This window comes from Pogona vitticeps, chromosome 2 (assembly GCF_051106095.1).
Source record: "Pogona vitticeps strain Pit_001003342236 chromosome 2, PviZW2.1, whole genome shotgun sequence".
Classification (NCBI taxonomy): Eukaryota; Metazoa; Chordata; class Lepidosauria; order Squamata; family Agamidae; genus Pogona; species Pogona vitticeps.
The window spans coordinates 175,461,379-175,482,072 of NC_135784.1; the positions used below are offsets into that span (position 1 = coordinate 175,461,379).

The 20,694-nt window shown below is 45.1% G+C and overlaps 1 protein-coding gene across 4 annotated transcripts in view; it reads left to right on the forward strand.

Annotated features, from left to right (window-relative positions):
- Positions 1 to 20,694, forward strand: part of SYN1 (synapsin I) — a 104,521-nt gene that overhangs the window by 21,524 nt on the left and 62,303 nt on the right. For 2 of the 4 annotated variants that reach the window (XM_072991317.2, XM_020797663.3), the window contains exons 2-5: positions 9,412 to 9,469; positions 12,230 to 12,321; positions 15,840 to 15,996; positions 17,224 to 17,313. In XM_072991317.2, the coding sequence (XP_072847418.2) occupies positions 9,412 to 9,469; positions 12,230 to 12,321; positions 15,840 to 15,996; positions 17,224 to 17,313 (397 nt within the window). Of the gene's footprint in view, positions 1 to 4,703; positions 4,777 to 8,032; positions 8,152 to 9,411; positions 9,470 to 12,229; positions 12,322 to 15,839; positions 15,997 to 17,223; positions 17,314 to 20,694 lie in introns of those variants that run through there. The other 2 variants (XM_078386480.1, XM_072991318.2) reach the window with 2 other exon arrangements.

Genomic DNA, 20,694 nt, shown 5'->3' on the forward strand with positions numbered 1-20,694 from the left:
GCAGTTTAATAGCTTGGAGTGCTTTTCTGCCTTTCAATATGACTTGATTCGCAGAAATCATCCAGTGGAGCAATTTGTGGAGCCTGGGATCAACAGGAGTGCTGACTCACATCTGCATAACAGCAAGCTGCTGCGAAAGGCAGTGGGACACCTGCAGATTGAAAAGCTGTCGCTCCTCACCAGCACAGCTGATGGCAAAGCAGGCCCGTCGTCAGGCGTGAAGCCTGCCGTGCAGGGAAGGGACCAGGTGAGGGGAGACAAAGGTGGGTGGCCACCTTATTGCAGCGTGTTCCTGCCACTGAGACAAAACCCAGAGGGGCTGTGTTAGGGTAGGACTGGGCAGCTTCCAGCCCTCCAGATGTTGCTGGACTACAACTCCCATCTGCCTTGGCCAGCATAGCCAGGGGTGAGCGATGATGGGAGCCGCCTCTTGGCAACGTCTTTAGAGACAGAGGCCTTGATTTAAAATGTGGCACTTGCAGAACTAGAGAGCGGAGGCTCTGCATTTCAGAAGACGTCCAAATCAGAGACAGCTCATTCTGCTGCGGCATATGGGAAGGCTTTCTTTCCCCTCACCCCGGAGTGTACTGCTGCCTGCTGCAGTGAAGGGATCACATGTTAGTATAAAATTCCGTTTTTAAAAAACTGAACAAATCTCATTGGAAAATGCTATGTCGGGATCTACACTGAACATCCCCCACTCCAAATATATCTATTGTCTGTGTCCAGGGAATATCAACACCACAGCGTACAAGCACCCAGACATAAGGATCCACCAACAGCCTGAAGGTGTACAGTCCAGGAAAGCTTTACCATCAGATTTTACAGGGTGCAAGAGGTGGTTTGTTAGGGGTGAGGAATTTTTAAGCCTCCGGGTATTTTGGACGGTGGCTTCTGAAAGCCCTCGCTTGTGTGCCCAATGTTGTGGGAAGCCTTTTAGAGTTCAGAAAATCTGAAAAGGCTCAGGATACCTGCTGTACCATACCAGAAAGGTGTTTGTGCTGCAAACAGGGCCAAATGACTGAAGGAGGTCCTCCAGACCTGTTTTAAAAGTTAAGCAGACACCAAATACGCTGTAATGTGGGGATGGACAATGTGTGGCCCTGTCCATGACCTTGGCTTGCAACTAGTATGCTCCCCCCCCCCCCACTGTGGGTGATTTTGGCGGGCTGGGGCTGGCGATGCCTGGAGGGCCAAGCTCTCTCCCGCCTTCCAGTGTTTATGGGGCTAATGCGTTATACAAGAGCATTGGGCCTGGTGAGGGAACAAGGAGGAAAAGCTCTCCAGCGAAAGAGAGAGATTATTTATTCATTCCTTCATTTCGTGTCCTCCAATGAACTGTTGGATTGCTCGGTGATTTAGGTATCTGGGTGCAGATACCTGAGGTAAGGAGCTTGATTCCCCCCCTGTGCCTCCCTGACAGGGGCTGGATTAGAGGATCCACAGGGATCATCTTAGCAGAGCTCTGCAGGTCTAAGATGATGACAACGATAATGATTGAATTCCAGGTTGCCTACAAGGCACCCCTCTCACTTTATGTTCACAGCACCCCTTAAAGGTTGGTCAGACTGAGAATTCCACTGGTCACACAGCGATTTTCACAGGCAGGGGTGTGTGTGTGTGTGTGTGTGTGTGTGTGTGTGTCTGTGTCTGTGTCTGTGTCTGTGTGTGTCTGTGTCTCTCTGTGTGTGTGGTTTTTGACTCCACGTCTCTTCCATCCAAGGACAACCCTCTTAACTACTACACCACCCCGGCCTCTCTCGCTGGCCTCTCGCTCTGAGGCTTTCACGGCAAAGACAGACGAAACCTAGAAGCGAGAGTGACCCCCTGGTCCCTTTGAGACAGAGGAGATCCGCCTACAGGAATGGGCCACCACCTTGGGAGGCTTTACCACCGGTAGGGTACCTACCTGATCAGAAGCCTTATGTGGGCTTCGGGAACCTCATTGCAAGATAGGTGGATGTCTGATGAGATAAATTGCTAGACGGGGGTGGGGTCGGAATTAGTGGAGCACAGCAAATATGCTCTTCCATGGTGTGGGTGGCAGGCACAGCACGACGGGCTGGCACTGAGGGGAAACGATGGCTCTGCAGCAATGCAGAGAGAGAAGAGGCCCAGTTCACAGAAAAGCAGTTCAGCAGCACACCGTAGGTTTCTCAGTACCAATAAAAGACTGCAGGGACAGTATTGGTGCAATGCAGAGAGCTCTGTGGGTTTTTTTTTTTTTTTTTTAAGCAAGGATTTTTTTTAAAAGGAAGACTGGCATCATGAAAGTTCTGATACGAGGCAGTAAACACCCCTCTTCCCCAACCCCGATCAGGGTGACCAATAGTGAGCTTGCTTTGCAATTCTCTTCATAATGAAGGTTGGTCAGAAATGGCTTTTTTATTTATTATTTTTTTACTGCTGCTGACTTGCAGTAGTCAATCTATATTTCATGATGTGGCACTGTTTATTTACAGGGGACAGTGCAAGTGTCCTGCCAAAGGAAACCTGATATCGCAGGGTCTCTTATCGAAGCAGGAGGGGTTGCCAACTAATAGAATCTTAAGCGGATCAACCAAAATTTCTTGGTCACCTGCCGGATTAAAAGAGAAATCCAGGAAGAAAAGGGGGAGGGGAAGTGAGGCTATCATCCCCCTGTCCCTTCTCCCGATTTCTTGCATTAAAAAAGGCAGGTGTTCTTTATTGGGGGCGCCGTGCATGCTCAGCGGTGCTCTATCCTTCCTTTGATTTTTAAAGCTTTGGAAGGCAGCCCATGTAGGAGAAGGAAAACTCTGATTTCAAACCTCCACTGCCCTGTGGCTCATGGAAACGGCTTCAGGAGTTAACCTAGAGCAAAATCCAGAGCTGGAGTCCCGAAGGCAGTTCGTGTCGTTCTGCCAACTCCTGCGATGTTGCTGGAACCAGTTGTATTGGCTCTTGCCTTTCCAGTAGACCATTTCAGCAATGTGGAGAGGGGGGATCTGCTGCTTGGGTAACAGCCTATCCTCCATATTACTTTACCCATATTACTTCATGCTCTGGAGAGGACACTCCTCGATACAGAGCATGTTACCATGGTCTGTCAAGACTGAAGGATGCCTATGAATGAAAGAAAGATCTTTCCCATTGGAAGAAGGGAAAAGCAGTATTCCAAAATTATGCCAGGGTACTCTGGGTTAAGTCTATTACAAACAGTTTTGTATCTCTTCAGTGTTGGGAGAAAAACAGGGCTGGCATTCTGCACATGTTCTATGGCACTCTGCCTGAAGAGATGGAAAATGTCTTTAGGAAGAAGAGAGCTACTGGATAGTATGCTGCAGTGCAGTAATCCCTTTTGTTAAACAGGGGTGTGTGTGTCGATGTTTTCCTTCGTAAAGCATAAAATCGGCTCCATCCATGCACCTTGGAATGACAGATATCATTGGATCAGTAAGGATCAGTGCGCTGGAAAGGAAAAGAGTTTTGCTCTTTGTGATGCAAGCAGCACCACACGTAGTGGCGGGCGCTTTTTGGAGTTGAATGTCTGAGCTCCATAACTGGCAGCTGCATCACACGGCCGCAGCAGCTCCCTGGAGAAGCTTCAGTCGTTGCAATGCAGTCCGTGGAAGTCGCTGCAACATGACTGTGGTTGTGACCCAGAGTAAGCACCAGGCTCTGTCTCCTGCGCAGGGTAAACAGAACTGCAGCACAGGTCTTTGCGCAAATCCCGGGGTTCGGTAACACGGCACAGGCTGCAGGATGTGTTTGGAGAGAATAGTGTGCACTGCACAGGGATGATATTTGCAAAGGGGGAGGGATGCGCCTTAAGAAGGCACTGGACATAAGCTCTCCTCATGCCAGTTTTTTTTTTAAAAAGACAAAGTATATCTAACTATGGGGAGTCGTGGCAGGTTTCCGGAGCAGACTTCTATTGCTCGGCTTCAAAATCCAAGATTGGCCCCAGTGGGTTGCAAGAGCCGTGCTTTGTAAAATGAGGGTGTGGGGGAGAATTGAATTTGTGGCCCTTCTGGCAGTAGTATTCCAGGAATACCGAAAGGAAAGTTGATGTATTTAGCAGAGGCAGCTGTAACCTTATACCTGTACTGTATATGGTAGCCCCCCCATCTGCTAGCCAGGTGTTGCAACGTTTCTTTGTAAAGCCTAAAACCGGCTCCAGATGCTTTGGACTACAGTACTGTAGTTGTCGCTGCCAGCCAACACGGCCAGTGGTCCAGGATGATGGACGCTGTAGTCATTTCTGAGGAAGGCTGCGCGGCACGACAGGGTTGCTATGCAGATGTTGGGAGTCCGTGCAGGTGTTGACTCCGGTTTTGTGACGGAGAAGGAGAGAAGAGAGCGGGCGCTGAGGGCGAAGGAGCGCCTGGGGGCGTGATGGCAGAGTCTTGGGCAGCTAAAACGGGCCGGGTCCTTGTTTTTCCAGCGCGGGGCGCCTGGGCAATGGAGGGAACTGTACCGACTTTCAAGTGGGGATGATGGTGAAGAATATCCGGGATCTCGTAATCTGCAGAGAGGGAGGGAGCACCCAATGCCTCCCCTCCTCCCGCTCTGCCGCATGGCTAAAGCATTTTTCTCTCCCCCCCCGCACCCTCCTCTGGCTAATCCTACTGAGTCAGAAGGTTGCGGGGGCGTCTCCATCAGGCTCCTGATCCGCGACGGAAGCGGGAGTAGAGGGGGGAGAAACCGATCGGGATGAGGGGGGGGAAGTGTGGGTATACGTGCGTGTGGTGTGGGGCATATCAGTCCCCCCACATTGTAACGTCGCAGCACAATAAGGAGGTGGCTGAATCTACGGTAATCCCTCCTTCCCTTGCATCGTCGCTGCTACATGGGATTTAAACGTAATCTTTGAGCCTCGAAAATCCCATTCTTTTCGTCGTGCCCGTGTGTATGTCTCTCTCTCTCTCTCTCTCTCTCTGTGAATTGGGGGGGGGGTAGGTGGTTAGCGTACAGTTCATTTCACTGTCCGTTTGAAGAGCGTGGTGTTGAAAGAGGAAAGAACAGAACCTCTTCGGGAAAAGAAACAGAAACACCAGTCTGGAGTCCTTAAGGAATGAGACACCACCCACCCACCCCGATTTATTCTTGTTGAGTAGAATCTATTAACTGGAGTCTGGTGCAAAAGACATACAGTACACACATAGACTTAAAACAATCCGTACCCCATGCTTTTGCTTTTAATTATTGTTGTGTGTTGTCAAGCCACCTCCAATTTATGTTGATCCTATGAATTAGAGGCTTTCAGAAGCTCCTGTCATTAAGAGCCGGTCTAGAAAACTTAAAAGTCATGATTTCCTTTATTGATCATCTCATGTTCGGGCTTTCTCTTTTCCTATTGCCTTCAACTTTTCTGACCATCGTTGTTTTTACCAGTAAATCTAGTCTTCTCAGAATACAGTAGAACCCCCATATTCTCTGGGGATTGGTTCCAAGCCCCCATGGATACTGAAAACCGCAGATAATTGCAAACTATATAGTGTATGTGAAATGGTAAAAAGAAAAAAAACCCAGAAAAATATTTTCACATGCATTGCCAGATCTGGCCATTAGGGAGGACCAGAGACCATGCTGTATTCATCATAACACAGTCTCTGGCTCCCTCTAGTGGCTGTTTCTGGTAATATACATGAAAATAGGGTTTTTTTCTGGATTCCCCCCCTTTTAATATTGTTAATATTTTCACACCATGGATAAGTGAATCAGTAGATACTGATCCCTTGACTGTACATCTAAGCTACAGTTAATTCAGTTTAATCGTTTTAGATTCTGCTTAGAGTTCAGGCTTAGTTGGATCCAGAATCCTTTTACAGTATTTGTCTTTCTTGGCAATCCATGCTCTCCATAGAAATGTCTTCCAACATCATATTGTATTTCTAATGAATGGGATCGTTCTCTGGTTTGCTTTTTTCATTCCCCAGTTTTCACAGCTGCGTGTAGTAATTTGGAATACTGTAGTATGGGTGATCCTATTCTTATCTACTGCGACACATCCTACAACTTGAGGATTTTTTTCCCCTTACTTCCTTTAAAGTGAATCCCAGTTTTCTGATTTCCTGGCTCTAGTCTCCATTTTGATTGAACTGAGATATAGAATTTTTTAAAAACTGTTTTGACTTTTTCCATTGCCAAAATTAAAATTATGTAATTATTCTACAGTCATGATACCAGGTGTCACAATAGTTCCAAGCACCAAACCCGCTCTTAAATGCCTTGAGCTGCATTCATTTAAGCTGTATAATCTATGAGTGATGGTGTTCTTTTGTTGCTACAGTATTATGAAACAGTAGGGAGGCAGAAGACCTCATTGCTCTGCTGCAAAAATCCCTGAGACATTTACCAGTAAATCTAGACCTACCATCTGCCCGCCTTGCTCTGGGGCACTGTTTTCTTTATACATGCTTCAAATGTCACAGGGACAAAAGTCCTGTCATTGAAAAAGGATTGAGTACTGTATTATATAGGAAAATGCATAACAGAAGTCTACAACCCTCATCTTAAAAGTGTCATTTAGTTCATCCCTGAAATATTGTGGGCTACAACTCCCAGAATACCTTTCCATTGGCCATGCTGGTTGGGGCTTCTGGGAACTGTAGGTCCAAAATATTGTATCCCAAATGCTCCCTAAGCCTATTTACAGGTAAAAGTGATGTGGGGAGGGGTCAATTGCAGTGACTAAGGCCATTTGTAGCTCCTACTTCTAGTTTTCTTCCACACAGTGGTTTGTGGGATGAATGAACCATAGACCTGTAGGGTACGGAAAGGGGTCTGGATGTTTTTGTGTGCATTATGGTGAAAGCAAGCAGGATATGAGAGGGGCTCAACACTCTGCTGCAAATTCCTTCTTCATAAAACTGGACTCAGCCTAAAAAAAAGGAAGAAACTACAGGATATTACTGCGCATTAATGTGCAAAGTATACATTAATGTGCAATGTGTAAGGGAGGGTGCTGCAGGGATTAAGCCCTATAAATGTTGCCAGTATAGGAATGGTGGGCACATACAAAGGGATGGCTTCCCTTTTGCAATTAGTGTCTGGATTCTCTCCTTGGCAATGGAATTTGACATTTTTGTGTGTATGGTATGTTTCCAAGTTGTGTGTGTGGAGGTAAGTGTACACTTCTTGAGAAGTTGGGAATCAGGGGGTTTAATCTTCATCTTGTTATGGGTTAGGAATCAAAATAGTGAAGAACCCGGGATTTTTGCTGTATTTGTTGTGTAGAAAAGGTCCTACTAGTTTAGAATGGACGTGGCTAGGGTTTTTCGCCTGTATTGTGACTGAGCAAGAGGCAGAACCATTAGAAAAGGCCACAAAGCCTTATGTTCTCCATAGTTCTCGCTACAAACTGAGGACTTGGTGAATTGGAAAGAGGAATTAAGAGGTTTGTTTACAGACAGTGGTTCCAGGTTGAGGTGTAGGACTGGGAAGGTACAGATTTAAATCTTTATTCTGCCATGAAACTCAGTGGCACTAGAATAGGCCCATTGAATCAGTGGGAATGTGGTGGATCTCGGTACTCTCCCTTAGTTCCCTTCGATTCAAATGGGCCTACTCTAGCGGTGACTTATTGCACTAAAGTTAAGTCATGACTTGAGTAGGCCTATTTGAATCAGTGGAACTTATAGAAGAGTTGACTCCCGATATCCCCATCGATTCCGTGGGCCTAATTTAGTGCCATGGGCTACCCTGAGCCACAGGACTTTGGCCTCTGGGGGTCTTTTAGGTCTTTTGCTGTCTCTCGGCATGCATGACCTACCTTACAGGGCAGTCGGGCTTGTAAAAAGGAGAGGGTGGAGATTGTGGGGGAGAACTTCATTCCTTTGAGAAGTGGGACGTGCCTATAATAAAGAAATTCAAACTAAGAAGGTTTGAAAAATCTCTGGTACTGGGAGGCAAGGCTTTTTTAGATGAGCTGCTCTGTTTGTCTGAGGCCTAGTCAGTTTGAAGAGCTGTTTAGGGCCGTCGGGGAGAGCTGAGAAATAGGATTTCTGGGTGTTTGCTTCATAGGCAGGGAAGGGGAGACTGAACTTGGTGAAACTGGCGGTCCTTGGGTTCTTTCTTTGTTGTGCTGGGTGTATGTGTAAATGGAGACTTGATAGGCTGGAACAGGTAGAGAGCTGGGCACCAGCGAAGTGTATACTGACTGGCATCACGACTAAAGAACGGTCACAGGTATTTGTCAAGCATGCGTGCAGAAAAATGACCAGAAAAATGTTGAGGGTGCTTCTTTTGCAGGAGTCTTTCCCCGCTCCCCGCCATCAGACACTGGCTTTTAATTCTTTTCTGCAGCATCCTCCTTCCCTCCCTCCCTCCCTCTCCCTCTCTTTCCTTCCCACCCCGACCACGGTTGCAGTTGCTATTCTGTGCCTGTCCCTTCTGGGCATTATGGTTGCTGAGCAGAGTGACTTGTAAATGGAGGAAACAGCTCATTATTTTTAGCCTCTGCGTCTAGACAGCCTCAGAGCAGAAAGCAAAATTCCCAAACTCCCCGCTGCCCTTTTCAGCCTGCCCTGTGTCTGTCCGAGTGCACCCGAATGTCCGTTCATCTGGCACCAGAGGGCACCATCTCACAACCGCTAGAGGTGTTTGCTCATAAGGGCATGGTGTGAATGGGAGAAGAACCGGCTCCTTTGTGGGGCGCTGGCATCCCTGTCCTTATCTTCAGAAATATATTTTTTTAACAACAGAGAGTAACAATGGTCCAATGGACTCTTTTGTTGTCTCTGGCCCTTCCTGCTGCTAACAGGTCACTCGCTTTCCTGCGTTTCCAGTGGTTCCCCAGCAGAGCACCATGTAGATTTTCTTCATTCTTGCTCATCTCATCATTCTGGGTGGAGATGGGTGCTCGTGATAATTTGCACAACCACATTATACACAGCCATTGAAATAGCGAGGGGTGGAAATATGTTTGCCCAGGGACAAGAATACTGGGATTTGCTAACACAGCATCTCCGTGACTGAAGTACTAGTTGAAGGAAATGTATTTATTTAAAATATTTTTTTCTCCTTAAAAAAGGACCCAAGGTGGGTTGCAGCAATTAAAAGACAGTATTTGAGCTAAGAGCAGTGAGATACAATACTAAAAGGGTTAAACGAATACAATACTAAAAAATATAAGCAACAAAAAAACACCACGTTCAGTGCTGTGAGGTATGACAATTCGTTTAAAAGGCCCTCTCAGCAACTATTAACTCAGAAAAAGCTTACCTGTAAAGAAAGGTCTTTGCCTGCTTGCAGAAGGACAGTAAAATGGGACCAGCCTGGCCTCCTGTGGGAGGGAGTTCCAAAGTCTGGGAGCAGCCACGAAGGAGGCCATCTCTCACATCCCCACCAAGTGCAAGGATGGCTGGGTTGAGAGGAAGGCTTCTGATTTTGGGACTACAGTAATTCTAAGGCACTGCAGTTTTTGATTCTTCCTCTTTGTCTCCTCAGGGCAAAATATTTTAAGGGGAAGAAACTTCATGGGGAGATGGACATCAAAGTGGAACAGGTAAGTCCACCTGTGAGGGATTCTGCGAGATGAACGAAGAACTTACATGCCAATGCCAAAAAGGGGCCTGAAGAGTTTTCTGGATGCCCTGACTTCAGAATTCTTTTAAGATTCTGCAAATTATGTGCAGAGGGTGTCAACAAAAGTGGGGGGTGAGCTGTTTCTGTGATGGTACAGGCAGTTGCAGGATCTCCAGAGCCCTACGTAGCAGGGATGATTGATGCAGTTTACATTTTAGCATAACAGCAGACTAAATTATGTGGGTACGATCCGAGCTTCCACTTCGAAGAATTCCTTTGTCACTCTGGTCAGGGCTAGAAAACAGGCTCTGGAAGTTTCCAGTCCCCACAGAGCTGCATAAATAGCACTGAGCTGTTGCATTGTGGGAAATTGCAAATGTCTGCTCTCAACTAGCTGATGCTGATCCAGAGCCCTGCTTCAAGTAAGCCCGTCGGCGTCTTCCCTGATGTAGGAGCAAGGCGGCTGCAGAGCCCTTTGCCAGGTTGATCCCACAGACTTGGAGAGGATCCTGCCGTTCTTGGCCTTGTCACTTCAGCTAGTCCATCTTTATCATAGAGGAAACTCCAATTCGGAATGCTACCAATGCAGATTGTGTCAGTAAAATGACTTTTTTTTTTTAAAAAAATGAAGGAAATCCTGACCTCAGGCTGATCCTTGCAGTGATGGCATGTATTGCCGTCACTGGTTCCTTTGCTTCCCCCTGAAACGTGTCTGGGGTGAGGGCAAACTCATGAGGTGGTTTTTGTGGTTGTGGAGCTGACACAACCCCTTGTTTAACTCAGAAAGGGGATTTTGGACACAGGAGTTGCAGCAAGATTAGGAAATGAAACTAAAATAAAGGTAATGACTTAGGTCAGCCATTTTCACGTTGGCCTGCCTTCTGAGTATCCTTTTCACATTCTTGTGTCTTTTAAAAAAAGTTCAGTCATGCACAGACGTACAGTTTGATAAAGTACAGAGAAAACGTATCTACATCATGAGTGATTATAAGTCAGCCGATAGAAATCTGTGTAATAAAAATGAGCAATATATGCAGTTGAACGAATCAGAGGTTACACGGTGCATCTGTCTGATGTGGATTGTGGCTTTGGAGATTTATCAGTTCTTGATACCAGCTTGAAACTTTATTCATTTATGGAGGATTCTTGGGTGGTTGGAATGTGTCTCTGGTTCATGCAGGACACCTGTGCCATGAACTGAAAATGTGCCTTAGATTATGGGATGCAAAAGAAGAAAGGTAGCAACAAGCAGGTTGTATTGCAGAGAAGCCATTTTGCCACCAGTATAATACAACGTTATTCGTACAAGAGGGAGGGTCTATCCATGTATATGGATGCAGGAATATGTTCATACCCTCATAATTTAGCCTGCTGTGATGCTAAAATGTAAACTGTGCATAAATCTGGCACTGAGCCTGTCAAACCAGAGATAGGCTACCAGCTATGTATTTATGCCTCTCCTGCTGTTTGTATTCTTTGGCAAGTAACAAAAGTAGATTAGCCGTCCGGTGGACTGCCGTGGATGACTGATGAAGGCTTCATTTGTTCAGCTAAATTTAACTATAGCTGCAAACCTCCCCATAGTAACTGGAAGAAGGGGGCAACAGAATGAATTTTACCAGCTGCAGTATATTGTAGTGAGTGATCCTTCTTATTATGCAGAGAATGTGAAGTAGCTTTGTCCTGAATGTGTAATTAAGACCCATTTGTTTTGTAAAAAAAACTTGCTCCTTGTGGAGGTAAAAATTACTAGAACAGGCTTATTGATATAGATGAGCACAGCTATCTGTGTCTTCTGACTCTCCTTTGGCCTCATGGTGCAGTGGTTAAACCGCTGTAATGCAGCCAAAACTGTGCTCACAATCTGGGGTACAATCCCAGGTCGTGGCTCAAGGTTGACTCAGCCTTCTATCCTTCCGAGGTCGGTAAAATGAGTACCTAGCTCACTGGGGGGGGCAATGTGTAGCCTGCATAATTAACTTATAAACCGCCCAGAGAGTGCTTGAAGTGCTATGGGCTGGTATATAGGCAGCACGCTTTGCTTTGCTTTATGGGGACTGTTACATATTGTGTATGATAGTGAGATGAGAGTAAATGAGAAAGACCTCAGACCCCCCCCAGGGTATCTATGTACAGTACATTGCAGAGAAAGAATGCTGGTGGAGGGCAGGTTAACTCTCAAGGAAGCTTGTCTGTATTGCTAGTTTTCTCATTGAAGAGCCTTTGTCTTTGAAAACAAAAGAAAAACCACTCGCTTCCACCTGGGAACAGTCTTTCACTTGTGTTTTCAGACCGGAACATTTCTTCTCTGTTTGCAATACCCTGATGGCTTCCAGACTATCATAAACAAGAAGTGGGCAGTTTTGGAGGCCGTTGTTGTCGCTCACTCAGTGGACCAGTTGAGCACTGCCTCCTGCTGTGCTGCTGAAACTGAGAAGCAAGGGGGGGGGGGAAATAAAGAAAACCTTTTACTTGGTTTAAATGCATTGGAGGAGGGGGTTTGTTCCTGTATTTTTTTGTAGGAAACTAATGAACCAGTCATTCATCCAATTGACTATTTTTGCCCACTTAGTTGCAGAGGTGCAGTTTTAAAGATGTTCTGGGGACTCTTAAAAATGATTGGGGGGGGAAAGCTACATTGATCCCCAGTCTTTCAGAGTTTAGCATGGTAACTGCAAGCTGCTTTATGTAAAGTCTGGATTCTCCCCCTACAAATCTTTCTCTTATTGGTGTTTCTTAGGCAGAATTTGGGGACCTCAACTTAGTGGCTCATGCCAATGGCAATTTCTCTGTGGACATGGAGGTCATACGTAATGGTGTCAAGGTAGTCAGGTGAGTGTTGGCTGTGATAGTTATAGTTTTGATTTCTGTGCTTGCTTCCCTTAAAAAAAATCCCACAGCTCTTTGTAATACGAAAACACAAAAAATGGTGCAGTGGTTAAACTGCTGTACTGCAGCCAAAACTGTGCTCACGACCTGGGGTTCAATCCCAGGTAGCCTTCTAGCCTTCCGAGGTCGGTAAAATGAGTATGCAGCTTGCTTGGGGGGGGGGGGGCAATGTGTAGCCTGCATAATTAATTTGTAAACCGCCCAGAGACTGCTTGAAGCGCTGTGGGGCAGTATATAAGCAGCACACTTTGCTTTTTGCTTTGATTAGTAGAACAACAAACCATTGATAAACAGAGATAAAGCAATGAAAATGGGATTATATAAAGCTGTCTTCAGTAACTTATCCTTCAGATGCTGTTAATATTAATTTCTTTTTCTTTTCTTGTGTTTTCTTTTTCTTTTTGTATTAATTTTAGATCCATATATGTGAACCACCCTATTGATAGTACAGTATTCTTATAAGGGGTTGTGTGGGGTTCTAAGTTTTAATTTGTAAACCACCTAGAGTACTGGTTCCACTAAAGGGGTAATATATAAATCAAATAAGTAAGTAAGTAAATAAATAAATAAATAAAGCAACAAAGTATTTTTGTAAAATAATAAATAAAACAAGATGCAACAAATCAGAAACAGAACTTGGTAAACAAATGAGTCTGGTTTGAATAAAATGTGCTGATACTTTCTTGTTATACAGTGGTACCTCGATTTGCAAACTTAATCCGTATTGGAGCGACGGTCGTACATCGAAAAGTTCGTAAGTCGAAGTACCATTTCCCATTGAAATGCATGGGAATGGAATTAATCCGTTCTAGCAGTTCAAAAGGCAAAAAAGCAGGGGGAAAGGGCTTGAAATTCCAATTTCCTGCCCTTTCTCCTTGCCTTTTTGGCTTCGGAGGTCTCAAACGGTTTCCTCCAATGTTGGGGGGGGGAAGCCCTTTGAGACCTCCAAAGGTGTCGATTGCGGTGGCAGGGACCTCCAGGGAGGTCTCCCAGGGCTTGACCGCCACCATGGGAAATCTCCCTGGGGGTCCCTGCCACCGCGATGGGAGCCTTTGGAGCTTCCAAAGGGCTTCCTCCGATGTCGGGCGGAAAGCCCTTTGAGAGCTCTGAAGGCAAAAAGGCAGGGAGAAAGGGCTGGAAATTCGAATTTCCAGGCCTTACTTCCTGCCTTTTTGCAGGGAGCCATTTACAAACGGCTCCGCTGGCAAAAAAATGGTATTGACTTGCGAACGGAGCCTCGACCTCGTTCGTAAGTCGAGCTCCGTTCGCAGGTCGATGCCAATTTTTGCCAATGGAGCCGTTTGTAAATCGAACTAGGGACGTTCAGAAGTCGAGGGTTGACTGTATGTAATATTTTCTGCTTCTCTTTGACACAGCCTGGGAATGGGTGAGGTAAAACTGTAAGGCATGTAGACCCTACCTCTTAGACTTTTTGCCTATCCTCTACTCTGGCTCTTCAGATTTTGTTAGAGGGCTTCAATCTTTTGACCCACAATTGCAGCCATCCCATCCATATTGTAACCCTCCCCCCCCCACCTTGCTAAATTTCCGTAAATTGAAGCGTCCCATTCTCTGTCAAAAGAGCCTTTTTTCTCCAATGTCTCCAGACACTGTTTTGGACCAAATCTGGATCAAGACTGCAATGCAAAAGGCAGAAGGAACAAAAGCGTGTTGGCCCAAACCAGATGCTGATCACTCAGAATGATACCCCATTCCTTTTTCTCCTGACATTTTACATTTAAAGAGCCAAAGATTCACAAACAAACTAGATGATAAACGGATGTGCATTTCATACAAGTAACCGGATTTTCTTCCTTTGATGAGATTTCTTCAGCTACAAACCTTAGCAGAGAGATGTGCAAAGTAAGCCACAGCTTACAGAGCACACTGAATATAAAATTTGACAACATTCCTTCTGAGTAGATTTTTTCTTCTTCTTTAACAGAAGCATTCTGCTTTGCTTAGAGTTTAAAGTGTGCCGTGCACCTCCGTGTATCATTACTTATTTAAGAATTTTAAAGTGTATTTATTATGTCAGCTTTCAGGATGAGGTACCCTTTATGCCCTAAGCAAGCAAATGGCATCTGCAAGCATTGTTAAAATGGTTGCATAAAGTAACAGCACTCGCAGGGTGCCGAGTGCTGTTTATGTAAGACAGATCTGTCATGGCCCTGAGGCCTGGTAATCTATGAGTGGTGGAAAGGGAAATGGTGGAGGAAGCATTGAATAAGCATAGTCTTGTATCTGGTTGACACCCATGTTGCATTAGAGCTCTTATTAGTCGGGAAAATCTGGCTCTCCAGACTGCAGCTCCCATCACCCCTCACTGTCGGCTGTGGCGGCTGAGGCTGGTGAGGAGTGCAGTTCAACAAGAATGAGTGGAGGGTTGCAGGCTTCCCCCTCCTACCCTGGAGCCCAGATCACTCCTGAAAAGATTGCACTGTGGTGGCAGAATAAACTGATTTTCCTCAGAGTATTGTCGGGAAAACAGAGAGGTCTCTGAGGATACAGTCATTGCCTTTCTCTGAGCAAGGGAGTCCTGCACCCCTGCAGTTTAATGAAGAGTAAAACCAGATTCAAATGAAGGATTATTTCATTGCTTTTCAGGTATTGGTGGGGAGGAAAGGAGCCTGATTTGAAAGAAGTCTAATGTGGCCTTTTGATGGGCGTTTTGAACAATGCTTGGGTTCTCAAAAGCTACCTTGCCCTCTTCTTTCTTTCTTTCTTTCTTTCTTTCTTTCTTTCTTTCTTTCTTTCTTTCTTTCTTTCTTTCTTTCTTTCTTTCTTTCTTTCTTTCTTTCTGTCTGTCTGTCTGTCTGTCTGTCTGTCTGTCTGTCTGTCTGTCTGTCTGTCTGTCTGTCTGTCTATCTGTCTGTCTATCTGTCTATCTATCTATCTATCTATCTATCTATCTATCTATCTATCTATCTATCTATCTATCTATCTATCTATCTATCTATCTATCTATCTATCTATCTATCTATCTATCTATGGAAGCTTAGTTAGTATTCAGGTTCACCTGCTTCTACGGAGCATCAGGTTTTTTTTCCCCTTCAATGGGAGTCCGGGAAGGGAGAGGCCCTATGGAATAAATGGAGAGTCCAGTTCAGTTTGCGTGAGTCTGACAAAATGGGAGCTGGCAACCCGGTTCAGTGGGTGACTATGAAGGAGATTAATTTTTGTGGTGCTCCTTGTTAATTTCATATCTAACCTGCTTTTCTCCCAATGCAGGGACTCAAGGTGGCTCACAGAAGGATAAAAGAATAGACATAAATGAAATCACTAATAAAATCTGAAAAATAATTAGCCATGGCATAATATTAAAATATAAATAGTTGAAAAAGTCAATTTAAGGCAGTTTTGAAAAACAAGAAAGCAGTAAAAACCCACAGCACTCATCCTCATCCCTCTTTTCTCCACTGGTTGCTTAATTGCTGACAGCATCTTGCTTCTTCTCTTAGGAGCCTGAAGCCCGACTTTGTGTTGGTCCGCCAGCATGCCTTCAGCATGGCACGTGGAGGAGACCATCGTGGCATCGTGATTGGGCTGCAGTACGCAGGAGTGCCCAGTGTCAACTCCCTGCACTCGGTGTACAACTTTTGCGACAAACCCTGGGTGGTGAGTGGTGGAAACTGATGCCTGGGAGAAGAAGCAGACTTGTATATTGACGGTTTTTTTTTTTTTTAAAATAGGACTGGAAGAGGCAGTTTATTTGGTGCAGGGTGCGGAGAAGCAAGCTGGATCTTTAGGACTAATTTGTCTGGTTCCTACTGTTTTTGTAACCAGGATAGTTTTATTGGCCAGTCGATCAAAATATTTGAGGGTTGGCTGTCAGATATCGGACTGGTGTTTAAATTTGTCATTCAAAGCAAAATAATTCAATAAAAGCATATTGGTCAAATTTCTCATGCATAAAGTTATGCCCATGCAAGCGGATGATGTCATCAGCATTATGCTTTTTATCACTCACTAGAAGTTTCCTATTTCCACTTCCCTTGCTTCTGAGGCTCTGTCCTGAACTCTTTTGACCTGGGGAGGCCTTTGGGAGCCTTGCAACTAGGGTGGAGGAAGCCTTTAATGACTGAAAATCACCACCAATTGTCTTAATCTCAGTATGATTCCATGGGAAGGCTGCCCAAGAACTTGGAAATATTACTTATTTGCTTTACAAATCCCCCTGCTATCAAGGAAGCTGGAGGGTTTTTTTATTTTTAAAAACAATGTTTAAAAGCTTTGGGCTGCTCTGTGGCACAAGTGGTAAAGGCTCAAGTCCACATGCTTCACGAGTATTTGGAAAATGGTGCAGAACTTCTCTGAGGATTGGGAAGTGCTCAAGGGTCTGGAAAAGCTACTTTTCTGGATTACAGGTGTAAGACCCACCAACCTCACCCCAGCTGGCATAACTACTGACCTAGCTGCTGGCTGAAGAATTTTGGGAACTGAAGTCCAGAAAATGAACTGGACCCTTTTAAAGGAAAAAGGCAGGATAAAAAATATATATTTAAAATAAATAAATAAATAAACTTGACCAGAATGCGGACAGAGCATCTCTGAGGGGGAGGGCACGCTCTGAGGTACAGTGGCTTGGAAGATTAGGGTCACCACTGAGAATTAAACCCAGGAGCTGATAATAGACATCTAATGTAGCCGGATGAATCCATGTATTTGCCACATTTTGTGTTAGGTGAAGGTCTTGTCTTCAGTGGCATATTCAGGCAGGGAAGGGGTTGTGGGGTTATGGTTAGTAGAGAAGAAATGGGGCCATCAAAAAAAGTAGCGGGAAAGCCAGTGAGAATGGATTTATATGCATCTTCCTTTTTTCTCTCACTTTACTTCTTCCCACAGTTTGCCCAGATGGTTCGCCTGCATCGCAAACTTGGGCCGGAAGATTTCCCCCTCATTGACCAGACCTTCTATCCCAATCATAAGGAGATGGTAAGTTGGGCTGAAGGGTGGAAGGCTGGGAACTTCCTTCTTATCATCCCTCTCCGTTTTCTGCTGTCTGCTATGTCTGGTGTTCTTCACTGATCAGAGGTGTTAATGGCAGGGCTGTGGGATGTGACCTCTGACTGTGGGAGACTTGTGAGTTAGTGCACGCTGCATGTCTCAAACTGTGGATTAAATGATCCGGAATGATTGCGATCCTGCTGCTTTTAGAGTCCAAATAAGTCACATCCTATCTCGCCTTAGCTGGCACGTCCACAAGCATGACAAAGTTATTGCTGCAGGCAGCCACATCTCAGTTTGGACTTAGGCGTTTCCAACCTGTGGTTCATGTTGACCATGACTGGAAGGATGTGGGCTGCGGTCGGGGCTGGATCTGGAAAGGGGAGAGCAGCTGGCAGATAATTCTGATCTGCTGATCCAGCAGGGCCACAAGGACAGCCTCCTATGGATACTTAAGATAAGGCTGGTCCATCCATATACTTCATCGCAGCATATGAAGGCTGGCTGAATATATTTTGCTGTGTAAACAAGGTAAAAAAAAAGGTAAGGGCATCCTCCCAGTGGTTTTATCTGGTGCAAACAAGCAAGAACTTATATTCGTGCATATTCGTGCAAAATCTTGGGCAAAGATTTTGTCTAGGCCAAGTTGTTCTAGGATAAGGTACCTCAGTGAGTTCCTTTGTTGACAATAGGCATTGGGCTTCTATATTTTTCGGGCTGCAGACCCCTGAAGTGCACAGGAATACTCTCAGCTAGGATTCTGGGAGTTCTCAAAAAATATTCAAAGTCCTCCTAGGAGTTCTGAATTGCTTGCAGCTGAGGAGCAACGGCTCCGTCGGTAACATGATGCATCTTCACACAGATGGGGAAGGTATCTGGACAGAACTAAGCTTTGTGGGAGCTGCAAGTCATTAGGTGCCTAGTAGATTCCTGAGCGGCAACCTGTATGGAGTCTCATGGGTAGGGAGATTAACAGGGCCCTTCGTGCCTTGCAGCTCCCAGAGAGCTTAGCTCTACCAAGCCACTTCCTCCATCTCCCTAAAGATCCCAACAGAGCCTTTATTCCTCAGTGGTAAGTGAAACATCTGAGAAGACTGATTTATTTATTTATTTGGCTGAAACTCCCAGAATTCTGACTGAGGAATTTTGTTTTTTTTGCAAATATTTGGGCTGTATCCAAAAAATATGAAAGTCCCATGCGTAATTGACAATGCTATTTAAAAGACACAAACTGTGAACACAATTGTGAACACAATTTTTTAAAAAAGCAATAAAAACACAACTTTCCCCTCCCTCCAGTCTTAGACGTATTACTTTGACTAAAACCTAGGAAGCTGCCTAACGTTGAGTCAGGCTGTTGTTTCATCAAGTTCCATATTGGCAGCCCTGATTGGTAGCACTGGCTCGCTAGAGTTCCAGGCAGGATTCTTTCCTTTAGCTACAGATCCCTGGTATTCCCTGTTGGTTCCCCCATCCAAGTTCTAACCTACTTGGATCTCACTAAGCTTCCAAAATCAGATGAGATCCAATCTGTTTGGGATGGTATCGCGATAAGATGCTTTGAAGCCTCTTGTTAGGGTGGCATTTATGACTTGATGCAACTACAAACTTCTGTGCCGTGCTTTTCAGAGAACTAAAGTGGAAACCTGGATTCATTTTTTAAAATCCTAATCCTTAAGTTGTTGTTTGGGTGTGGAATGTTTTCTAGTCCCATCCTGGAACATGGACTGTTTTAAGCTGTTTGAGTATTTAGAGAGTGGGTATGTGCCACACACCCTGTGGGTCTCAGGCAGCCCAGAACACCATTCTAAAAGCTCCTGTTCTCCCCATCACATCCCCCCAAAAAGGGGGAAGAATTGTACCTCTATGGGGCATTCTTTGCTCTACAGCAAATGGCTTGCAGCTCTTGTTCTAGAGCACTGGTTCTTAACCTTGGGTTACTCAGGAGTTTTGGACTGCAACTCCCAGAAGCCTTCACCACCAGCTGTCCTGACTGGGGTTTCTGGGAGTTGCACTTCAAAAGCATCCGAGTAACAAAGGTTAAGAACCACTGTTCTAGAGAAAGCCATTTTAAAAGCTATTGTGAGTTTCCAGTTTGCTGGGAAGGTCTCCTGTGGTCACTGGAGTGAACAGGGGAACTGAAATTGCCCATTCTGATCTATACCACTGGCTGACTTTACCCCACTTCTTGCTTGTGTTCTTGCAGTGCTCTCTCCCTTCCTTTCTACCATGGAGAGTTTCTAAAATGTCCTGGTGGTTTTTGCTGTTGGACTTTCTGCCTTAGCATCCCCTAGAACTTAATTTGATCTCATCATCTGGCAAGCACTGAAGCATGCTCTTGTAGCAATGCTCCCATCCTTATGTCGCTTCCTGTTTTTATTCCTCATCTCTCCCTGTCTCCCATCTTCTGTATGCTTGTGAGCTGCAGGCAGGAAGGTTTTATTTTAAACTATCTTTACACCCTGCCTTGTATCATTCTTAGGTCCAGTAAAACCAAAATGAAACAAGCAATCAGCCCGCTCAGTTCTCTGAGTTCAGGTGCATTCTGCAGGAAATTGTTTGTTTGTTTTTTCCTTCAGAGTCCAAGGTTAGTTTTATCACCGCTGTTTCTGTCTGGGAAGGTTCTTTCTATTCTAATTAAAATGATCTCATGGAGAGTCCCCTTTAAAAAGCCTGAAGGTCACACGTGACCAATGATTACTGTCTGAAACAGATCCTGAGGACAGGGAACCATCTTAGGCTTTGGTGGAGATACTGAAAGGCACAATAATGCTCCTGAAATGATTCAGCCTCAAATAAACAAAGAAGAACTTATGGTTTAGAACCTCTCTTGTGATGTTTTGTAAAAGCTAGGAAGAAAATGTGTTCCTGCGGAACCAGTGTGTTTTCATCTGAAGCTGTGCTAGTGGTGTGGAGTAGTGGGTAGAGCTTGCCCTTCATCTCCATGTGTGTGTGGGAGGGAGAGGGAGAAGGAATCTGTAGTTACTGGTTGTGAGAAGGGAAAGCCTGTCTGTACATGTTTAGCAACTGGCTGTTATTAATTATTGTTTCACATTTTCCTTATGTGAAGTCACATGGAACACAACTCCCATGTCTGAGGTGGGATCAGATTCAATGATGCAGATAGTTTCTGAGCAATGTTCTCATTGCTCCCAAGTCAACCTCTAGGGGGAAGGACCAGGACTTAGGAGCTTTTTATCTGAACAAAGATGGCTGCTGGCTACAACGGTAGGCTACAACTGTAGTCATGTTGGCTGCAGGCTACTACAAAGCCATTCTAAGCATCCCCCTTGTTCTGAGCCTTTTGTAGAAAATTCTGCACTGTTCTCTCTTCTCCAGAAAAAAGGTCTAGAGCTTGCTCTTAACAGA